The sequence below is a fragment of the Acinonyx jubatus genome, chromosome A2, assembly GCF_027475565.1.
Source record: "Acinonyx jubatus isolate Ajub_Pintada_27869175 chromosome A2, VMU_Ajub_asm_v1.0, whole genome shotgun sequence".
In the NCBI taxonomy this organism is placed as follows: domain Eukaryota; kingdom Metazoa; phylum Chordata; class Mammalia; order Carnivora; family Felidae; genus Acinonyx; species Acinonyx jubatus.
The window spans coordinates 72,428,464-72,449,118 of NC_069383.1; the positions used below are offsets into that span (position 1 = coordinate 72,428,464).

Consider the following 20,655-nt stretch of genomic DNA (forward strand, 5'->3'; position numbering starts at 1 on the left):
TTTGAGCTAAGACAGACGAGTCATAATTTGTTATGTGAATTAGCCATACTCTGCCACTCAGTCCATTCACCCAGAAGGGGGATGGAGTGGTGTCATTATTAACAAAGATGGAGAGAGAAACAGAGCATGAGCGGGGGACGGGCAGAGAGAGGGGGAGACAGAATCCAAAGCAGATTCCAGGCTCTGAGCTGTCAGCACAGAGCCCGATGCGGGGTTTGAACCCACAAGCTGTGAAATCATGACCTGAGCTGAAGTTGGACGCTTAACCAACTGAACCACCCAGGCACCTCTAGGAGCTTTTAATAAGAGAAATGGAGAGAGAGAAACAGAGCATGAGCGGGGGAGGGGCAGAGAGAGAGGGAGACAGAATCCAAAGCAGATTCCAGGCTCTGAGCTGTCAGCACAGAGCCCGATGCGGGGTTTGAACCCACAAGCTGTGAAATCAAGACCTGAGCTGAAGTTGGATGCTTAACCAACTGAACCACCCAGGCACCTCTAGGAGCTTTTAATAAGAGAAATTAAAATGGCGAACTTTAACCTAACGAGTTATGTTAGTTATAATAAGCCATACCACATCCTGACTATACTTTTTGTATTGAGTTTTCTAAATATATGAAATATTTTTGTAGAGTAAGAGGATTCCTTATACAAGCATCACATGTAAATCACAAAGACTTTATGATAGCAGTGGTTATACCTTAATTTTTTGTGCAGTGCTATATATCGTTTATAAAAGCACTATCACACCTACTTATTAATGAAATTCTTAAAAAAAATTTTTTTTAATGTTTATTTATTTTTGAGACAGAAAGAGACAGAGCATGAGCAAGGTCGGGGCAGAGACAGAGAGGGAGACACAGAATCTGAAACAGGCTCCAGGCTCTGAGCTATCAGCACAGAGCCCGATGCAGGGCTCAAATTCGGGAATGGAGAGATCATGACCTGAGCTGAAGCTGGATGCCTAACTGACTGGGCCACCCAGGTGGCCTTTAATGAAATTCTTAAATTGGTCCTGTGAGTTGGTATATGGTCATCTTCACATCTGTAAAATGGAAATGCAGACATAGGATATTACTCGTTAAGGTCATACTCCCATTAGTGGAGGAGTTAGGACTAGAACCTTTATTTCCCAACTTGTAGTCAGTGCTTTTATTTTTTCCCCACAACAGATCTCATTACATCTGTCATTTGCAAAGTACGCAATTAAACTGGGTTTAGGGATGCAGAAACTGGGTTTAGGGATGCAGCAAAACAGGAAAGATAAAGTGGGACAGGACCTCAAGCTAGACAAAAGAAATTGCCTCTGAAATTTATTAGATGTTATCCTCTATGTAACACTTATATTTTGTACACATGTCCAATTTGTAAAATAATTGGGGGCTATAATAATCACATATATTGACTCCAGTATTTTGTGAATAAATGAAGCTGCTTGAACTCTTAGATTGTCTACCTGTCCATAGAAGGTATCCAGTCAGTCTTCCTACTTGGGTCAGGAACAAGTTTCTGTATCTTGGAGTGGGGAAACTGGAAGAGTTGACAAAAATCATGGCAAAGGTGTCCAGATGAGAGGTTTTAGAGGGCACGATTTGCAGGTTATTGTTTATAGCCCCCTTGTGGCCAAATCTGGAAAAACACTAAGAATGGAGGTTGCAATTCAGAATACAGTAGTAGTTTGTAGCCCAATCAGATTTTAATAAACACTGACATTGAGGGTGGATGTTGAGTGTTAACTTTAAGACTTTGCAACTTACATATACCACCCTCCTTATCCACCTGAGATCATAGTAAAATTCTTCCCATCTGTATCTCAGCTGAATGAGGAAGTACTGTATATGGCTCTTGACTGCAGGGTGCCTTGCTATTCAGCTGCTCTGTCAGTCTTTAGCAGGACAGTTTTCTTTGCTATACATAGGAAGCTTCTCTTTTAGTCAAGACCAGAACCATGAATCTACTGGTTGATTGTGCACAGAATAATTTCCATTATTATCAGGATTAAGAGTTTTCATTAGGGCATATAATAAAATTGGCTGTTTTTATATTTTAACTCCTCTTGATGCTGCCTTTTAAAAAATTTTCTAGTTCTGAAAAAATAAAAAATGGGATAAACTAAAAAAAACAAATCTTAACATATAGCGAACAAATTAGTTGTTACCAGAGGGGAGGTAGCTAGGGGGTATGGGTGAAATAGGTGAAGGGGATTAAGAGCACTTATCCTGATGAGCATTAAGTAATATATGATATTGTTGAATTCCTATATTATATACCTGAAACTACTACAACACTAGATGTTAACTACATTGGAATTAAAGTATTTTTTTCTAATTCTCAAGGTAATTTATAAAATTTAAAAGACCTTTTTTTTTTTTTTTTTTTTTAATCAAATGGTTAGGAAAACGAGTGGTCCTAATGAAGAAATTTCCTCTGGATGGAGAGAAGATTGGCAGAGAAGCGGCATTATTTATTGTTCCATCAGTTGTCAAAGGTAAAGTCTAAGATTTACCTTATGGATCTTTATATATTTTAGACACTAAGTTAAAATCTCCTGAGGAATTTAGGAATTTATATTCATAGTTACTATTCTAATATTGTTGTAAAATACGTATTTTTAAATTAGTAGAAGGTGGGGAAATTTGTTACTTAAAAAAAGATGTTTTGATTTCAAAGTAATATTCAGCCTTCTGGACTAAACAGTAATGTTTTTGTTTCTAGTTTTAAAAATAGAAAACAGAAGTGAGGAAGGAAGCCATAATTGAAATAAAAAGTTTTCAGGTTATAAGGGGTTTTTCAAAGGATATGACTAGAAATAGATATTTCATTATTTTGGAAAATTAACAGACTATCATCAGGACCTATCTGGCATAAGAAGGTGTTAATAACAGTTCTAAAATACTCTGCCCAACAAACAGTATCGGTATTATTTAAAGACTTTAGATCAAATGTAAAAATTTGAGCCCTTGACATCCTGGAATAATTGAAAAATTACTAAATTTCAGTGCAGAACATGTAGCCTACTAATTTTGTGCTCTTGGGCAAATCACCTCTTTAAGCCTCAGCTCTGTTTGTAAGATGGGTATCTGCTCCTACCCAAGTTCATTGTGCTGGAAGAATTAATTAAGGTATTAGGTGTGAAGATCACTTTGGAAACTTTAGAGTACTACTCTCCTACAAGGCAGTAATAATACTGACGATAAATTAATGACCCAGTGGGGATATGCCATCAGCCTGCTGCTAACATAGTACTTACACATATTTTATTAGCCAGCTCTGGCATTCCAATTATATATATTTTTTCCCAGTCATACTTAGACTAAGAAGTGCAGTATTTTAAATGGTGTTGGAAATGTTATTAATCAGAGTTTTGCTACATTGTTAAGGAAGAAAACAAGGAAACAACTTCTGCAATCCTCTAAGAATATAGGTCTTCTAATTCCAAGTGGATAAGGTCACAGAACTGGTCATCAGTTTAATCAAGGTCTTCTAAATCCAAATCTAAAACAATTCATGTTACACTTAACTGTTTTTTTAATGAAAAATATGTTATTGTAAACCTTATATGTGATGACATTATTCATTTTTATTTTTCAGATAATACTAAATATACATATACTCCAGGATGCCCAATTTTTTACTGCTTACAAGATATTATGCGAGTCTGTAGTGAATCCAGCAGTCACTTTGCTACACTTACAGCAAGGATGTTAATAGCCTTGGATAAGTAAGAAATACCACTAAAAATATTTTTTAATAAGCCAAATACAGCTTCATAGTAGAAATTAGCTCTGTTAGAACAGAAGCAAATAATATGTATGTAACACAATGGTAAGTTTTTGAAGTAAAATATAAAAATGAAAAGCTCCAAAGACAGGATTTTCCTGGTTTGCTTACAGTGGGCTAATTTTTTTTTCAAAAATGACAAAGACTGCCCTGGATGAAGGATTAAGATTCCTTGATATAAAACTAGATTTGGGGGATTTTGTTGTTTGTTTTTTTGTTTTAATTTTCAAGTGGAGTTAACCACTGCCTTTGTTTTCCCTCCTACTTTTATACGAGATCTCTTATTTCCATCTTTCCTCCACTGCAGTAGTTCAATAGAACTAATTATGTCTTTAAAAATAATTAGGAGTGCCTGGGTGGCTCAGTTGGTTAAGTATCTGACTTCAGCTCAAATCATAATTTCACAGTTCATGGGTTCAAGCCCCGTGTCAGGCTCTGTGCTGACGGCTGGGAACCTGGAGCCAGCTTTGGATTCCGTGTCTCCCTCTCTCTGTCTCTCCCTTGCTTGTGCTCTGTGTCTCTCTCAAAAATAAACATTAAAAAAAAGTTGTTTTTTTAAACAGTTAAATAAGCAATTGACTGAAGTTCTCTTTCTGTTTCCCTAATGCTGGGCCAAATGACTCCTCAAGTTGTTCTGACAGATTTAGTATTGAGTTACTCTGAGTGAGAGTAGACAAGAGTAAGTTAGACAAGTTGTTTAAACCTGTCATGCCTTTGTCTTTCTGTAACAACAGAACAAATGTCACCTACCTCTCAATGGTTCAGATCTTAAAAGTACTTATGTTTTTTGAAAGGCGTTTTATTATAATGGTATATGCATTTTTTAAAATTTATTTTGAGAGAGACAGAGCACAAGTGGGGGAAGGGCAGAGAGAGAGGGAGAATCCCAAGTAGGCTCCATGCTATCAGCGCAGAGCCCCATGCGGGGACTGAACCTACGAACTGTGAGATCATGACCTGAACTGAAATCAAGAGTCAGATGCTCAACCAACTGAATCACCCAGGTACCCTGGTATAAACATCTTTAAAAATAGTTTGCTGTGTCTATTAACAAAAACTTTGATTAATACTAAATGAAGTATTTAACACTAGCTAAAAATATAAAAATCTGAATGTGATATTAGAATGTATCACACAATAGGGGGCACCTGGGTGGCTCAGCTAAGCATCTGAGTTCTACTCAGGCCACGATCTCACAGTTTGTGATTTCAAGCCCCACATTGGGCTCTCTGCTGTCAGTGTGGAGCCCGTTTCAGATACTGTCTCCTCACTCTGCCCCTCCCTAACTTGTGCTTTCTCTCTGTCTCAAAAATAAATACAAAAAAAATTTTTTTTAAAGGGGCACCTGGGTGATTCAGTCAGTTACTGAACTTTGACTCAGGTCATGATCTCACAGTTCGTGGGTTCAAGCCCCACTTTGGGCTCTGTGCTGACAGTTCAGAGCCTGGAGCCTGTTTCATACACTGTGTCTCTTTCTCTCTGTCCCTCCCCTGCTCATGCTCTGTTTTTATCTCTCAAAAATAAATAAATTAAAAAAAAAAAGAATGTATCACACATCAGAGTTGGACGGTCTACTTTCTTCATCTTCACTTTTGAACAAATACTTCTACTCCCTCATCTTTTTTATTTTGCCAGGTGGTTAGATGAACGCCATGCACAATCTCACTTTATTCCAGCTTTATTCCGGCCTTCTCCTCTTGAGCGGATAAAAACTAATGTCATAAACCCTGCATATGCTACTGAATCAGGTCAAATGGAAAACTCATTACATATGGGCTACAGTGCACTAGAAATAAAGAGTAAAATGTTAGCCCTAGAGAAAGCAGATACCTGTATTTACAACCCTTTGTTTGGATCAGATCTTCAATATACGAACCGGGTAAGAGTTGAATGAATTTTGGCTCTGATTTCAAAAGACATTTTATGTCAAATGTAATTTTTTCCTAAGGTAAATATACCTGTTACTAATTGTAACCATAAGATGACATATACAGTTAGTTGTATATATGTCTATTAAAGCCAAGTATCTGAAGCTCTTAAGGGGTTTTTGTTTTTTCTATTTTCCCGTTTTAGGTAGATAAAGTGGTAATAAATCCATACTTTGGTCTAGGAGCTCCAGACTACTCAAAAATCCAAATTCCCAAACAAGAAAAATGGCAGAGAAGCATGAGCAGTGTCACAGAAGACAAGTACTGTTTTGGTTTTACTCCACATTGCTTTTTTAAAACTTATATTCTAATGTTAAAATATTGTTTAAAATGATATATGCAATTAGTATGCAATGTAATCATTGCATAGATGATTTAGTTTGCAGCTGCTAAGTGACCAAAGCTTTCATATATATATCATGTTTGTTTTGAAACAGTTTGAATTTCAAAAGTGCTTTTTAAAAAAAAATTATTTGTTTTTAATAATTAGGGAACGACAGTGGGTAGATGACTTTCCTCTCCATCGAAGTGCCTGCGAAGGAGATTCAGAATTACTAAACCGTCTTCTCAATGAAAGATTTTCAGTCAACCAATTAGATAGTGATCACTGGGCGCCCATTCATTATGCATGCTGGTAAATGGATTACTTTTTTTTTTTTTTTTTTCTTAGAAGGAATGAATCTTTAGTTATAAACGTTAGTGCTTCTTTTCAGAACTATTCTCATTCCAGCTCCTTTTTCTCTACCACGTTTGCCTTATGAGCTTTCTATTTAGATATCTGATTACTATATATACATACCACTGTTCAGAATTACAAGGTCTGCCCCATGAGAAAAGTATCATTGGTGTTCTTATGCATTACCAGGTCATCCTGTGTAATAGCTAATCACTAGCAAGTGTCATTATATAGCAGTAGGTCCTTTATTCACCCTTGTAATTTCTATTGTTTTGTATTAGATAAATGTTTTACTCTTCTCTTGCTATAAAACTTACATGAGGTAACTACTTATGTTTTGATGTTGATCATATTAGATAAGTATCCATTTAGTACTTTGGAAAACCGTGGCATCAATAAGCTCCCAAAACCCTTCATTAGAATCAAAGCCTTCCATTCTTTATTTTTTTTTAAGCGGAATTAACTCACAAGATTGGGGTTATTAACTCTTTCTACTCACTGTGAACTTGTGTTCATTACAGTATTTAAGTGTTAGCTATAGTTTATTCTCTAAAAAGGATGTAATGAAGTGATTTACCATTATTTCTTATGGGTAAGCTGCTTTTGAGTTACTGTTGAAAGTGAACTTCCTTGGCTAGTTTAAGAAGTGCCTACATTATTCACTGCCTGTTAAATGTCCACTTTTTCTTTTTGAAGGTTGATTTCTTTATTTTGAGAGGGGTAGAGGGAGAGAGAGAGAGAATCCCAAGTAGGCTCCGAGCTGTTGGTATAGAGCCCAATGTGGAGCTGGAACTCACGAACTGTGAGATCATGACCTGAGCCAAAATCAGGAGTCAGACACTTAACCAGCTGAACCACCCAGGCGCCCCAAATGTCCACTACATCTTATCTGAGCCACATTTAACAAGATATTTCACCTCTCTGCGTCTGTTTATTTATCTATATGTAAAGGCATTAATTCGATCATTGCTCATACTTATTTTGATTTCACTGATTCCAAAATTTGTGATCCAGTAGCTAAATATAGTTGCTTTTAATATACATCTTTTCTCTCTTAAAAAATATGCTGTTTCCCTAAAACTATGCTAGTTTATTCAAGAAATATGCTCTTAATTTTTTTTCTATTTCCTCAAAACTAGGCTTCTTTATTCTGTGTGTTCTTAATTGTTTTCCCATTACAGGGAATTTTCTATTCATATTTGGAGTTACCTTAAATATATATTTATACATATACGTATATTTGTATACATATATACATATATATACACACACACACACGTATATATTTTAATTTTTTTATTAGAGAGCTTGAGCTGGGGAGAGGGGCAAAGGGAGAGAGACAGAAAACCTTAAGCAGGTTCCACACTCAGCACGGAGCCCAAAGTAGGGCTCAATCCCAATACCCTAGGATCATGACCTGAGTAGAAATCAGAAGTCAGACGCTCAACCGACTGAGCCACCCAGGCATCCCTACCCTAAATATTTTTTAACTGAACTTCTGTTTGTTTCTTCAGATTACTAATAAATATTGGTAGCAGCAGCAGTACAAAAAGAAATCACATGCCTTATATGGAACTAAACGAAAAGAGGTAGAGAATATACTTCAAATCACAAGAAAGTACACTGTGGAATTGGGAAGGATGGAGGCAGAGAATTTTAGTTGAGAAATCCCAAATTTATATTTGGTTAATATTGTCCTTTTTTGTGGCATGGGTTATTTTCTAATAAAAGAATGGTAATATTTTTAAGTATCTATTACATAAAAACAGAAGTATGGTATAGTATTTAATGTTCTTTGGAATGTACTTAGGTTTTAGTCGTAATAATTCTTATTTCCTAAAAGTATGACCTTTGGGAAGTTACTTAATGTCTCTAAGGACCTGTGTCTTTATCTACAAGATGAACTTAATATATTTCTTAAGATTAAAGGAGAAAATGCAAATAAATGCTTTGAGGGTACCTTGCACATAATAAGTATTCAATAAATGTTGGCTGTTATTAAAAGATTGTAAAAATTTAAAGATTTTGATTTCTAAATCTGAAATTTATAAATCTATAGTTTATTTATTTTGTTTATTTATTTTTTTTAGAGAGAGAGAGAGTGTGTGCGTGCCAGCTGGGGAAAAGGGCAGAGGTTGAGAGAGAGAGACAGGGAGGGAGGAAGGGAGGGAGGGAGGGAATCTCAAGCAGGCTCCATGCTCAGTGTGGAGCCTGACATGGGGCTCAATCCCATGACTCTGGGATCATGACCTGAGCCAAAATCAAGAGTCTTAACCAACTGAGCCAGTCAGACGCCCCTAACCCATAGTATTTTTAATTGGAAAATCTTACTACTACAGTATACCAAGGAAAAGAGTTTTATCCTTAGATAACATTTTCTGTCAGAAATAATAACCATATTTAATATATCAGGAGTAGTATGGGCCACCTTGCAATAGTTTCATCAGATGAATCATTTAATTAATGTGAATTTGAATGAAGGTAGATTTGACCATTTAGTAAGAACTTAAATTACTTTATCTTGGAAATGTACCTTTATTCCCTAATTAGTATAAGGATCGAGGGGGGGAATACTAGGTTATCTCATTAAAAGTTGGATTTGAGGCCTAACTTTATAAGCTTAGACAAGATGTTTTACCCCTCTTGGTCTGTTTTCTCATCTTAAAGTGAGGGTTTTTATTAGATTGATGGTTCTCAAACATTTTGGTGGCAGGACTCCCTTTTCACTCTCAGAAGTTACAGGATCCCGGGATGCCTGGCTGGCTCATTGGTTTTAGCTCAGGTCATGATCTCGTGGTTTGTGAGTTGGACCCCCACTTGGGCTCTGTGCTGGCAGTGCAGAGCCTGGTTGGGATTTTCTCTTCCTCTCTCTGCCCCTCCACACTTGCACTGTCTCTGTTTCAAAATAAATAAACAGAAACTTTTTAAAAATTATTAAAAAAAAAAAGGTTACAGAATCCCAAAGAGCTTTTGTTTATGTAAATTATATCTAGTGTTGCTTATCATATTAGAAGTTAAACCTGAAAAATATTTTAAGTATTTATTAATTCATTTAAAAATGTTTATGAAATATGCCATATTTTTCAAAATTAAAAAAAATTAATGAGAAGAGTAGAATTGTTCTACATTTGTTGCAGTATTATATGTCACATGGCTTCCTGAAAATCCCACTGTACACTTAAGAGAAAGTGAAAGTTTAAAGGATCAGTAGCATTTTAGTATTATTATTAACGTATGTTTGACCTAGAGGATACCTTGAAAAGATTTCAGGGATTCTCAGGGGTTCCCAGATCATTCTTTAAGGACCACCCCTAAGATTACTCCAAGCTTTTAAAATTCTCATATTGGTGACCATCTACCTGAAAACTATTCTGTACTATTTTCCAAAACTGTTTAAGTTGCCTTTCTTCCCATATGGGTAACTTATCAACCACTCAGTAAATGTTTCACCGACATCACATAATCTATGACCTTTCTCAAATCAATGTCTTTTTTCTCTGATCCTATTTTTAGGTTTCATGTTATTGCTAGAGAGTATTTTTGAACTATGAGTATTTTATTCCCTTCAAATTACCCCATCTTCACAGTAGCTTAGCTGTCTATCCTTTTGGTCTCATTTATCCTGTCAGCCATTTAGTCCTCCCTTATGAGCTGTTCTAAACCTTTGTAGTCATAAGCACTTAAACTCCCACTACTTCCTTTCTCTCCTCTTATCAGGTAGTTTTACCCCCCTATTTTCAAAGAAAATTGAAGCCATCAGAAATGTCCTTCTGTATAGTTTTTGTTCTCATCTCTCTCCTGTGTCATTCAGTATGCAAGTAAAAGTCCTTGTTTGCCATTAAATTCACTCTCTCCTTTTCTGCATTTTCTTTTTTATTGCCTTCAAACATGTGTGGTCTCTCCCTCTTGAAAAGAACATTAATTTGGCCCTGCTGCCTTTTCTGGCCACTATCCCGTTTCTATCCTTCCTTTCACTGCTAGATCTCAAAGGTGAGTGGGTCACACTCACTGTTGTCTCTTTTTTTACTCTTCATGAACCTTCTTAAACTTTTCTGAGATTTTAATCTCTTTCCCTGCTCTCCAGCATTAAATACTGTTGACCATCCCTTCATTCTAAGAACAAATTGGAGTTGAAGGGGCATAATGGAGCTATAATGAAGGTCAATACAAATGCAAATTATTATTGTTACATTATTAGTATTCTTGAAATACTGGCTTCCATTCTGTGACCTAAGCGTGTGTTATTGTATGGAAACTGCTATACTAAGATTCAGAAAACTGGATTCTAACACTGGCTAGTAACCATGGGACCTTCAGAAAGCTACTTACCTGGTTCAAGTTTCATTTTTCTTAACTGAGCAATAAAAATACTTCTGCCTGCCTCATAAGTTGTTTTGAAGATTATATTAAGTAATTATATATGAAAGTACCTTGAAAACTTTAAAGCATCATACAGAATGTATGTTTATATTAATTATTTGTATTACTTCTTGAATTGCTGTCTTAGACGTGTCTTTTCCTGTCCTGAAAGATTGTTTTTCAAGATGCATTTCATTGGTCTAAGATAATTTTTCTCTAAATTCTCTCTCAGAAGGATTTCATCCATTCTCCCAGCCTTAATGGTAATTCTTTTCAGTTAGATGAATTTGCCTATTCTCAGATAGATATGCCAAGCCTTTGCCTTCTTCCTGAGTACTAAGTATGCATTTTCAAATGCCTACTGAACAGTTCACTCATTTTTTGTGCGTAAGGCAGTTTATAGAATGCAGAGCCAGTGTACCGACCCTCCAGGAATTTCTAGGCTACCTCTTTGTGTGTTATATTGTATTTCCTCAAAAAATATATTTAAGAAGGAAAAAGGTTTTCTACCCATTGTTCCAGAATAATAAGGGGAAAAGTACATAAAATAAGTCCCACAAAAGAATGAAAAATGAAATGCTGCAGGTAGTGAGATTATAGAAGGGGAAGATTTTAAACTGTTTCTGAGAAATAACAGAATTTAACCTAAACAAAATGAGGAGGAGGGAAAGGACATCTCAAGAATAGCAAAGAACATAAGCAAAAAGTGAAATGAATAAAAAAGAGTAGCATACAAGTGGCAGGTTTAGGGTATAAGAAGGATATGTGAAAGGAGAAGAAAGGAAAGTGGACGGCAAATCAAATCACTTTTAAAGATGTGTAATTTTCCTTCAAATGTACCAAATTTCCTTTCCCTTTCCCCCTCCCACCCATTTATTTACAAACAATGAATATACTTTTCCAATATTGCTTCAGATTGTAGCCTTATAGAAGTCTTTGGCTCTGACCAAATTGTGGACTCAACTGTGTCTGACACAAGCCTTTGTACTCTTTTTTGTTTTTGTTTTTGTTTTTGTTTTTAAAGTAGGCTTCACACCCAGTGCAGAGCCCATTGCAGGGCTTGAACTCACGGTCATGAGATCAAGACCTGAGCTGAGATAAATAGCTGGGTGCTTAACCAACTAAGCAACCCAGACACCCACCATGCTTTGTACTCCTCTGGGTCTTTGTTTACTTACTCTTTTTCCCCCTACCTAAAATATTTTTACCTCTCTTCAGCATCTCTTCAGTTCCTTCCTATTTAAAGTCCAGTTCTAATTCTTCTATCAAAACATTTCAGGAAGTCTTAGACTGAAGTCCTGCCTTTTCTGACATTTTTTTTAAAGTGTTAGTTATATATCATTTTGACTTGAGAAATAAACAATGCTTATTTTGTTGTTTATTCTAAGCTGTTTCTTAAGTTTTACAGCATAATGTAATTTATCCAATGTTTTTGTTTTACCTCTGTGATTACACTGTAAGCCTTTATCCAAGCAGAGACCATGTATCTTCTCCATCTTTATGTCTCCCACATTGCCTAATACAACAGCTACATATCAAATTATATCTTTGGGTTTATTTTACAAATCACAATCAGACCTAAGTGAAAAGCATTATGAAGTTTATTTATGAGTTACATTCTGATTCTGAACCTATTTTTGACTAAAAATTTTATTTCCTTAATTTATAATTTTTGTACCTTGCATGTGGTAGTTCTTTCTCATCTTGTATTTGAGGTTATAGTCCCTCCTAGTTGATCAGAAACAGAAACAGTTGAATTGAACCAGAAGAATTCATAAGAAATGCTTAGACACTGAAAAACATTTATGTCGGTATCTTACTAAAAAAAGATCTTAAATTTCTTTGAGAATAGTGTCTGAGATTTAACTTTTTAAAACATCTTGGGGGCATCTGGATGGCTCAGTAGTTTAAGCATCCAACCCTTGTTTTCAGCTCTAGGTCATGATCTTGCAGTTGATCAGATCAAGCCCTGTGTTGAGCTCTGTGCTGACAGTGTGGAGCCTGCTTGGGATTCTCTCTCTCCTGTCTCTGCCCTTCTCCTGCTCACACGCACATTCTCTCTCTCTCTCTCAAAATAAATAAATAAATATTAAAGATAATAATAATTTTTTTAATGTTTCAGATTATTTTGGGGGGTAAGTTTCATTTTTTTTTTTTTTACAGGTATGGAAAAGTTGAGGCCACTCGCATATTGTTAGAGAAAGGAAAGTGCAATCCAAACCTTTTAAATGGACAGCTTAGTTCTCCTCTTCATTTTGCTGCTGGAGGAGGACATGCTGAAATAGTACAGATTCTCCTAAACCATCCAGAAATTGACAGAGTAAGTTATTTTCCAGGGTTTTTTTTAATGTCTAAGCAATGAATAACCAGTAATGACACTAAAATGTTCAATTGTATACTTGAGAAACCAACTGAAAAAAATAAATTTTACTTAGTATGTAGTATACATAATATCTATGTATAAGCTTTGATTTTATACATGTTTTTATTGTGATAAAATATGCCCCACATAAAATTTACCATTATAGCCATTTTTAGATGTATAGTTCAGTGGCATTTTAATTACATTCATTTTTTTTTAATTTATTTATTTTATTATTTTTTTCTTTATTTTTTTCTTTTTTCAATATATGAAGTTTATTGTCAAATTGGTTTCCATACAATACCCAGTGCTCATCCCAAAAGGTGCCCTCCTCAATACCCATCACCCACCCTCCCCTCCCTCCCACCCCCCATCAACCCTCAGTTTGTTCTCAGTTTTTAAGAGTCTCTTATGCTTTGGCTCTCTTCCACTCTAACCTCTTTTTTTTAATTACATTCATGTTGTGGTGCAATCATCACCACCATCAATCTCCTGCATATACATAAAATTTAACCTCTTTTTGTGTTACGTAGTATTTCCTCAAAAAAATAAGAAAGAAAAAGAATTTCCACCCATTTTTCAGAATTTGTGTTAAGTATTTTAAAGGGGAAAATAATCGCTTTAAACAAAACCTTTGTTGGATCTTATAATCAGAACTTTAAAAAAACAATAATCACATTGATTAGTGCTTTGAGTCTTTCATCTTTATCAATTCATGTTTATTTTAAGTATTGTATGTGCTAAGTGTGGTTAATATTTAATGCTTGACAAAAGTATGTTTTTTGTGAAACTGTGACATTTTCACTTACAATACCATTTATCTGTAATACTTTTTTCTTTATATTTTTATTTTTTCCAACGTTTCTAGCACATAACGGACCAACAAGGAAGATCCCCCTTAAATATTTGTGAAGAAAACAAACAAAATAACTGGGAAGAAGCTGCAAAACTGTTGAAGGAAGCCATTAACAAACCAGTAAGAATTACTTTCAGAAATAGAGCCACACCAACTGTTAAAATTAATAAGTAATTTGAGGATCTGTGGCAAGAGTGGAATGGATGGATGGTTTCTTTATTGCTTTTAGAAAACCTCATAGTTAGATCTCTTAAGTATTAAATTTGTTATCATCCCTAACATTAAGACATTTATTCTTGAATAACAAAATAAAATTGCATGATAAATCTTTCAAGCACTTAAAATTAACCTAATTTCCAGTATAATCTCAATATTTGATAATGTCTGAAATAATTAGCAATAACATTAAGATAGAGAAGAATTAAGAATTAGAAAAACTCCGTTTGCCTAATAGTTACAGTTATGATAAAATTATGATTAATTTAAAAACTGTGAAAACTTGCAAACCAGATAAAAGGATTTATATCAACAGATAAAGTGTAAAAGTTTGATCTCAACAAATATAATCTCTGAGCCTTTCCAGACCTTTCCATCAGTTAGGCAATAAGTATTTGTGGAGTATTTCTGTGAAATTTAACACCTTGAAATGCTGAAAGTGACAAATGATAAAGAGTTAAACATATGATCTCTGCCTTTAAGAATATAAACACACAAACTCACCACACAACAGATTTTGTCAAAATACTGTTCCATGAGCACAAGACAAAGTCAAGGAAGTAGGTAACAGTACAGGCACCCTTCTATTATACTTCATTACAATTTTTTTGAAAATTTTTTAGTTTATATATTTTTGAGAGAGAGAGAGTGTGTGTGTGCAGGCGAGGGGTAGAGAGAGAGGCAGACACAGAATCTGAAGCAGGCTCCAGGCTCTGAGCTGTCAGCACAGAGCCTGATGTGGGGCTCAAACTCATGAACCACAAGATCATGACCTGAGCCGAAGTCAGACTCTTAACCGACTGAGCCACCCAGGTGCCCTCAATTTATTTTCTAATTATATAGAACACATTATTATTCCTGGCATAATTTTTATATCCTAAATGAACACGATAAGAGGAATTAGGTACTTTTATCTAAAATGAACTGGCCTGGAAGTTATTTGGGGGCTTCCAATATAGTAAAATGTGTTGAGAACATATTGAGTTACTTCCAGTGACAATAAAAATGTATTGAGGATATATTGAGAAACCACAATTAGCTATTACTTCACACCAATCAGAATGGCTAGTTTCAAAAAGATAAGAAATAAGAAGTGTTGGTGAGGATTTGGAGAAAATGGTGGAACCCTTGTGCAGTCTTAGAATGTAAGCTGGTGCAGTCACTGTGGAAAACAGTATGGAGGTTCCTTAAGAAATTAAAAATAGAGATACTATATGATCTGGTAGTTCCACTACTGAGTATTTACACAAAGAAAATGAAAACACTAAATTAAAAAGATACATGAAATCGCTTCTCGACCTTTTGGCTAAAATCAAATATAAAAAGATACAGGTACTCCTGTTTATCACAACATTATTTATAGTAGCCAAGATATGGAAGCAAACTAAGTGTACATCAATAGATGAATGGATAAACAAGATGTAGTACATATATACAATAGAATATTAACCATAAAAAAGAATGAAATCTCACCATTTGCACCAACATGGATGGACCTAGAGGGTATTACGCTAAGTGCAATAAGTCAGACAGAAAGACAAATGCTGTATGACTTCACATATATGTGGAATCAACAAAACAAAAACAAAAAAACAGACTCTTAAATATAGAGAACAGAGTGGTGGTTGCTAGAGGGGAGGTGGGTGAGAGAAGGGCAAAATAGGTGACAGGAATTTTTTTTTTTTAATGTATTGAAAATATTATTACTCTCTGAGATTTTTCTGAAGAGGAGGAAAGAAAATGGCTCAAGGTCCGTTGTTCCATAACTTTCATGTGTATGGTCTTCCATCACAGATTCCTCTTAGGACAAATTACTGCTAGTACACATTTCTACCATATAATCTTTAGCCCACTAGACTCACAAGATAGTTGACTAACACCAGATTTAGTAACCAAGTCTGTATATCCCCCATAGGATACCTACTTTGTACATGAAGAGCTTTAAAACATTTCCTAGAAGAATCCAAAGTTGAATATTTTTTAGGAATCATTCACCTTAGTCTCTCAAGCTTACATTATCATGAATCATCCAGAGGAAAAAAAAAATGGAAAATATACATAATGGAAATAAAACTTTTTTAAATAATGCCAACAGATACCCACTTGAAGTAGTTTCCTGTTATTTTCCATTTTAGAAATCTATAATAAAGCACATGAAGTTGAAACTGAAGCATTTTGTTAGGTTGGGATATATAATTTTTAACTAGATTGCATAATTTATTATTGTTTTTTGTCCTAGTATGAAAAAGTTCGGATATACAGAATGGATGGATCATACCGTTCTGTTGAACTGAAGCATGGAAATAATACCACAGTGCAGCAGATAATGGAAGGAATGCGTCTCTCTCAAGAAACACAGCAATATTTCACTATTTGGATCTGTTCAGAAAACCTCAGTAAGAAAATTGTTATTCTGTTGTGTAAACCTCACTATTTTTGAGAGTAGGTTGGCAAACTTAAGTATAGCGTCAGTTTTTTAATGACTTTCACATTTTCAAATGATACAGTGATCTTCTCTTTTATATAAATTACTAGCATTCCAACTGCTGAAATAGGTAAGCCTCTGGGCCCTGCATCCCTTGCTTCATTCAAAGCAATTTTTAATCATTTTAAAACTTCTTCTTTAACCATGGAATTTAACTTGAATGCCATTAAATGTATTGCTCATCCAACTTGCCTTTATTGTCAGTGCTCATTTCACCTGAAATAATGCAAATTTTTTTTGTATTAGTTTTCTATCAAATCTTTTTTTTTAATTTTTTTTTAACATTTATTCATTTTTGAGACACAGGGAGAGACAGAGCATGAGTGGGAAAGGAGCAGAGAGAGAGGGAGATATAGAATCTGAAGCAGGCTCCAGGCTCTGAGCTGTCATCCCAGTGCCCAACGTGGGACTCAAACTCACAGACCGTGAGATCATGACCTGAGCTGAAGTCAGATGCTTAACCACAACTGAGCCACCAGGCGCCCCTCTATCAAATATTTTCATTTAAAATTATCCTGATGTCACTATAGAATTGTCTTTCAAGCAAATATTGCAAATACATAAAGGAATTAATTGAGGTTGTTATGATTGGTTATTTAATGATTTGTCTTTTTTTTTAACTCTAGATTCTACTGATTGTATCATAAATAGGCTATTATGGAATTAAAGATCTTATATACATTTGATACATTTTGTTTTAGGAATTATCGTAATTCTTATATTCTTTAATTTTTTACAGATTTTGTTTGTTTGTTTCTTTCTTTATAAGTAGGCTCCTTGCTCAGCACAGAGCCCAATGCCAGGCTTGAACTCATGACCCTGAGATCAAGACTTGAGCTGAAAGCAAGAGTTGGAGGCTTAACTGACTGAATTACTCAGGCACCCTTTTAAGATTTTATTTTTAAGGGGCACCTGGGTGGCTAAGTCGAATGGCCTGGGTGGCTATGTCGGTTTAGTGTCTGACTCTTGATGTCAGTTCATGTCATGATCCCAGGATTGTGGGATCAAGCCCCATGTTGGGCTCCATGCTGAGCATGGGGCCTGCTTAAAATTCTTCCTCTTCTCCCACTCTGCCTCTCTCCCCTTTGCCCCACACATGCTCTCTCTAATTAAAAAAGAAAAAAAATTTTATTTCTAAGTAATTTCTATACCCGACATGGGGCTCAAACTTAAAACCCTAAGATCAAGAGTCGTATTCTCTACAAACTGGGCCACCTAGGCTCCCCTCATAATTCTTAAGTTCTTTTTTTTTAATGTTTATTTATTTATTTTGAGAGTGAGTGAGTGCATGTGTGTGCAGGAGTCAGGGGGCTGGGGAGGAGGTAGGGAGAGAGGAGAGAACCAGAGAATCCCATCCCAAGTGGGCTCTGCCCTGTTAGTACAGAGCCTTGTGTGGGGGCTATCCCAGGATCCATGAGACCATGACCTGAGCTGAAATCAAGAGTTGGGTGCCCAATCAACTGAGCCACCCGGGCACCTCCATAATTCTTATATTCTTTTTTTTTTTTTTCAACGTTTATTTATTTTTGGGACAGAGAGAGACAGAGCATGAACGGGGGAGGGGCAGAGAGAGAGGGAGACACAGAATCGGAAACAGGCTCCAGGCTCTGAGCCATCAGCCCAGAGCCTGACGTGGGGCTCGAACTCACGGACCGCGAGATTGTGACCTGGCTGAAGTTGGACGCTTAACCGACTGCACCACCCAGGCGCCCCGATAATTCTTATATTCTTAAAAACAAAAGCTCTTCACCTAAAATTGGGTAGTAACATTATTGGTTAAAGTCAGCGTTGATTAGAATTTAGACCTTTACTTTGTGTGTATTCAGCACTTAAGTACAGATAATTTAATACAAATTTTCCATGTGTTGATATAATTTATTTTTACATTATCATTTATAAAAGGAAAGATGTTTTTCAGGCCTTCAACTCAAGCCTTATCATAAACCATTGCAACATGTTCGTGACTGGCCAGAAATACTTGCTGAATTAACTAATTTGGATCCCCAAAGAGAAACACCACAGCTTTTCCTAAGAAGAGATGTGAGACTTCCTTTGGAAGTTGAAAAAAAGGTTTGTGTGGAAATCTTATTTTAGTTTTTTAAATACACAGAATCTATTGAGTTCCTGTGGTAGGCACTAGAAATAAAAATTGTGCTTTTCCTGTATGAGGACGAGGAGATTTTCTGTTTTTCTGTTCAATCCTCACATCCTTGGTGTAAGTGGTAGAGTTTGAGTTAGTCTACTTACAAAGCCCCTGGTTGGTTTTCCTATTTCTACCTTCATTGTTATAGAAACAAAAGAAATAGAGAATCTATTGTAAAGAGAATTAGCAACCAGATGGAAGATGGATTATACAAAAAAAAAGTTTTTAGTATAGTTAGGAAGTACAGTATCAAAGATAAATTTAATAAAGGGCTAATCAGTGGTAAATTTCAGACGAGCAAAGAGATATGTTGATGTGAGAGGAGAACAGAAAATATATTCTGAATGGAGAAGATTATATTTGCAAAGGGGATATAAAAAAGTTATTCACAAAAGTCAGTAAGTGGCTATTTTCAAATCAAGCAGAAATTATATAGATAGTAAAAAATGAGAATAGAATTTACATTTGATAAAAAGATCTGTTCCATACAAGTACACTTGGATTTGAATTTCTGTAAATTTTAGAGGATGTGGGATAATGCTATCTGAAAGATGAATGGACAACAAAGAAATTTAAGGTAGGTATCACAAGTTAAACTAAGTGTGAAGGCTAACTACAAGAGTAGCTTTGAAATTGAAGAAAAAAAGTTTCAAGGTCTCATAACTTTGGTGAAGAAAAAATATACAGTGCGTTTCCTGATTGTTATCCAAGGGAATATTAAACAGACAAGGTTAAGCAAAGTTATATGAAAAGTTCAGTGGCCATGTACAAACTTGATAAATGTTTTGTATCTAACTATTCATATTGTCCCTTTTATATTATCAAACCAAAGATAGACTTGATCCTCTCCCTGAAATATACTGGCAGTTACATAAAGAGTGTATGAAACTTACCAAAAACAAAGATCTTAATTATTCATTAAAAAATGTGTTAGATTTTCATAAGTAGAACAAAGGGAAAAAAAACAATTTATCATCTCAATTGACACAGAAAAGATAGTTGACAAAATCCAATTTCATGATACAACTCTTATAATAGGAATAGATGGGAACTTCCTCAACATGATAAATGGCATTTATGAAAAACCTACAGCTAGCATACTCGATGAAAGGCTGAAAGCTAAGATCATGAAAAAGACAAGGATGCAGCTTTCACCAATGCTATTTAACACTAACCAGAGCAATTAGATGAAGGAAGGAAGGAAGGAAGGAAGGGAGGGAGGGAGGGAGGGAGGGAGGGAGGGAGGGAGGAAGGAAGGAAGGGGGAAAAAAATAAAAAGCATCCATACTGGAAAGGAAAAAATAAAACTCTATTCGCAAATGACATGATCCTATATAGAGGATCCACAAAAAAGCTATTAGGGGTAATAAATAGATTCAACAGTGTGCAAGTTACAAGCTTAACACACAAGAATCAGTGGTTTCTACATACATCAATGAACAACCAAAAAAGGAAATTAAGAAATTAATCAAAATAGCATCTTAAAGAAAATGCTAGGAATAAATTTAACAAAAGAGGTGCAAGACTTGTACACTCAGAACTATAAAACATTACTGAAAAAAACTAAAGATCTGTGTAACTGGAAAGACATCTGTGTTAAGGGTAGGAAGATTTAATATTGTTAAGATGTCCACACTAGCCAAGCATGTACTGATTTACCACATTATCTAAAAAAAAATTCCAAAAGCCTTTTTGTGGAAGTGGAAAAGGCAATCCTTAAATTCATATGTAATTACACAGGGCCTTGAATAGCTAAAGCAACCTTGAAAAAAGAATAGAGTCGAGGGATTCACACTTCCAATTTCAAAACTTACTACAAAAGCCACAGTAATTAGGGACAATTATATATACCA

The 20,655-nt window shown here is 35.3% G+C and overlaps 1 protein-coding gene and 1 long non-coding RNA gene across 6 annotated transcripts in view; one reads left to right on the forward strand and one right to left on the reverse strand.

Annotated features, from left to right (window-relative positions):
• Window positions 1–20,655, forward strand: part of KRIT1 (KRIT1 ankyrin repeat containing) — a 44,691-nt gene that overhangs the window by 8,864 nt on the left and 15,172 nt on the right. For all 5 annotated transcript variants that reach the window (XM_015066506.3, XM_015066508.3, XM_015066509.3 and 2 more), the window contains 9 exons: window positions 2,393–2,485; window positions 3,589–3,718; window positions 5,413–5,656; window positions 5,851–5,966; window positions 6,196–6,339; window positions 12,904–13,060; window positions 13,971–14,078; window positions 16,414–16,570; window positions 18,578–18,729. In XM_015066506.3, the coding sequence (XP_014921992.1) occupies window positions 2,393–2,485; window positions 3,589–3,718; window positions 5,413–5,656; window positions 5,851–5,966; window positions 6,196–6,339; window positions 12,904–13,060; window positions 13,971–14,078; window positions 16,414–16,570; window positions 18,578–18,729 (1,301 nt within the window). The remainder of the gene's footprint in view (window positions 1–2,392; window positions 2,486–3,588; window positions 3,719–5,412; window positions 5,657–5,850; window positions 5,967–6,195; window positions 6,340–12,903; window positions 13,061–13,970; window positions 14,079–16,413; window positions 16,571–18,577; window positions 18,730–20,655) is intronic.
• LOC128314794 (uncharacterized) lies at window positions 794–12,470 on the reverse strand. The gene is made up of 3 exons (XR_008296841.1): window positions 12,419–12,470; window positions 1,454–1,637; window positions 794–1,042 (listed from the first exon to the last, which is right to left on the reverse strand). It is a non-coding gene; the product is annotated as an uncharacterized LOC128314794 (long non-coding RNA).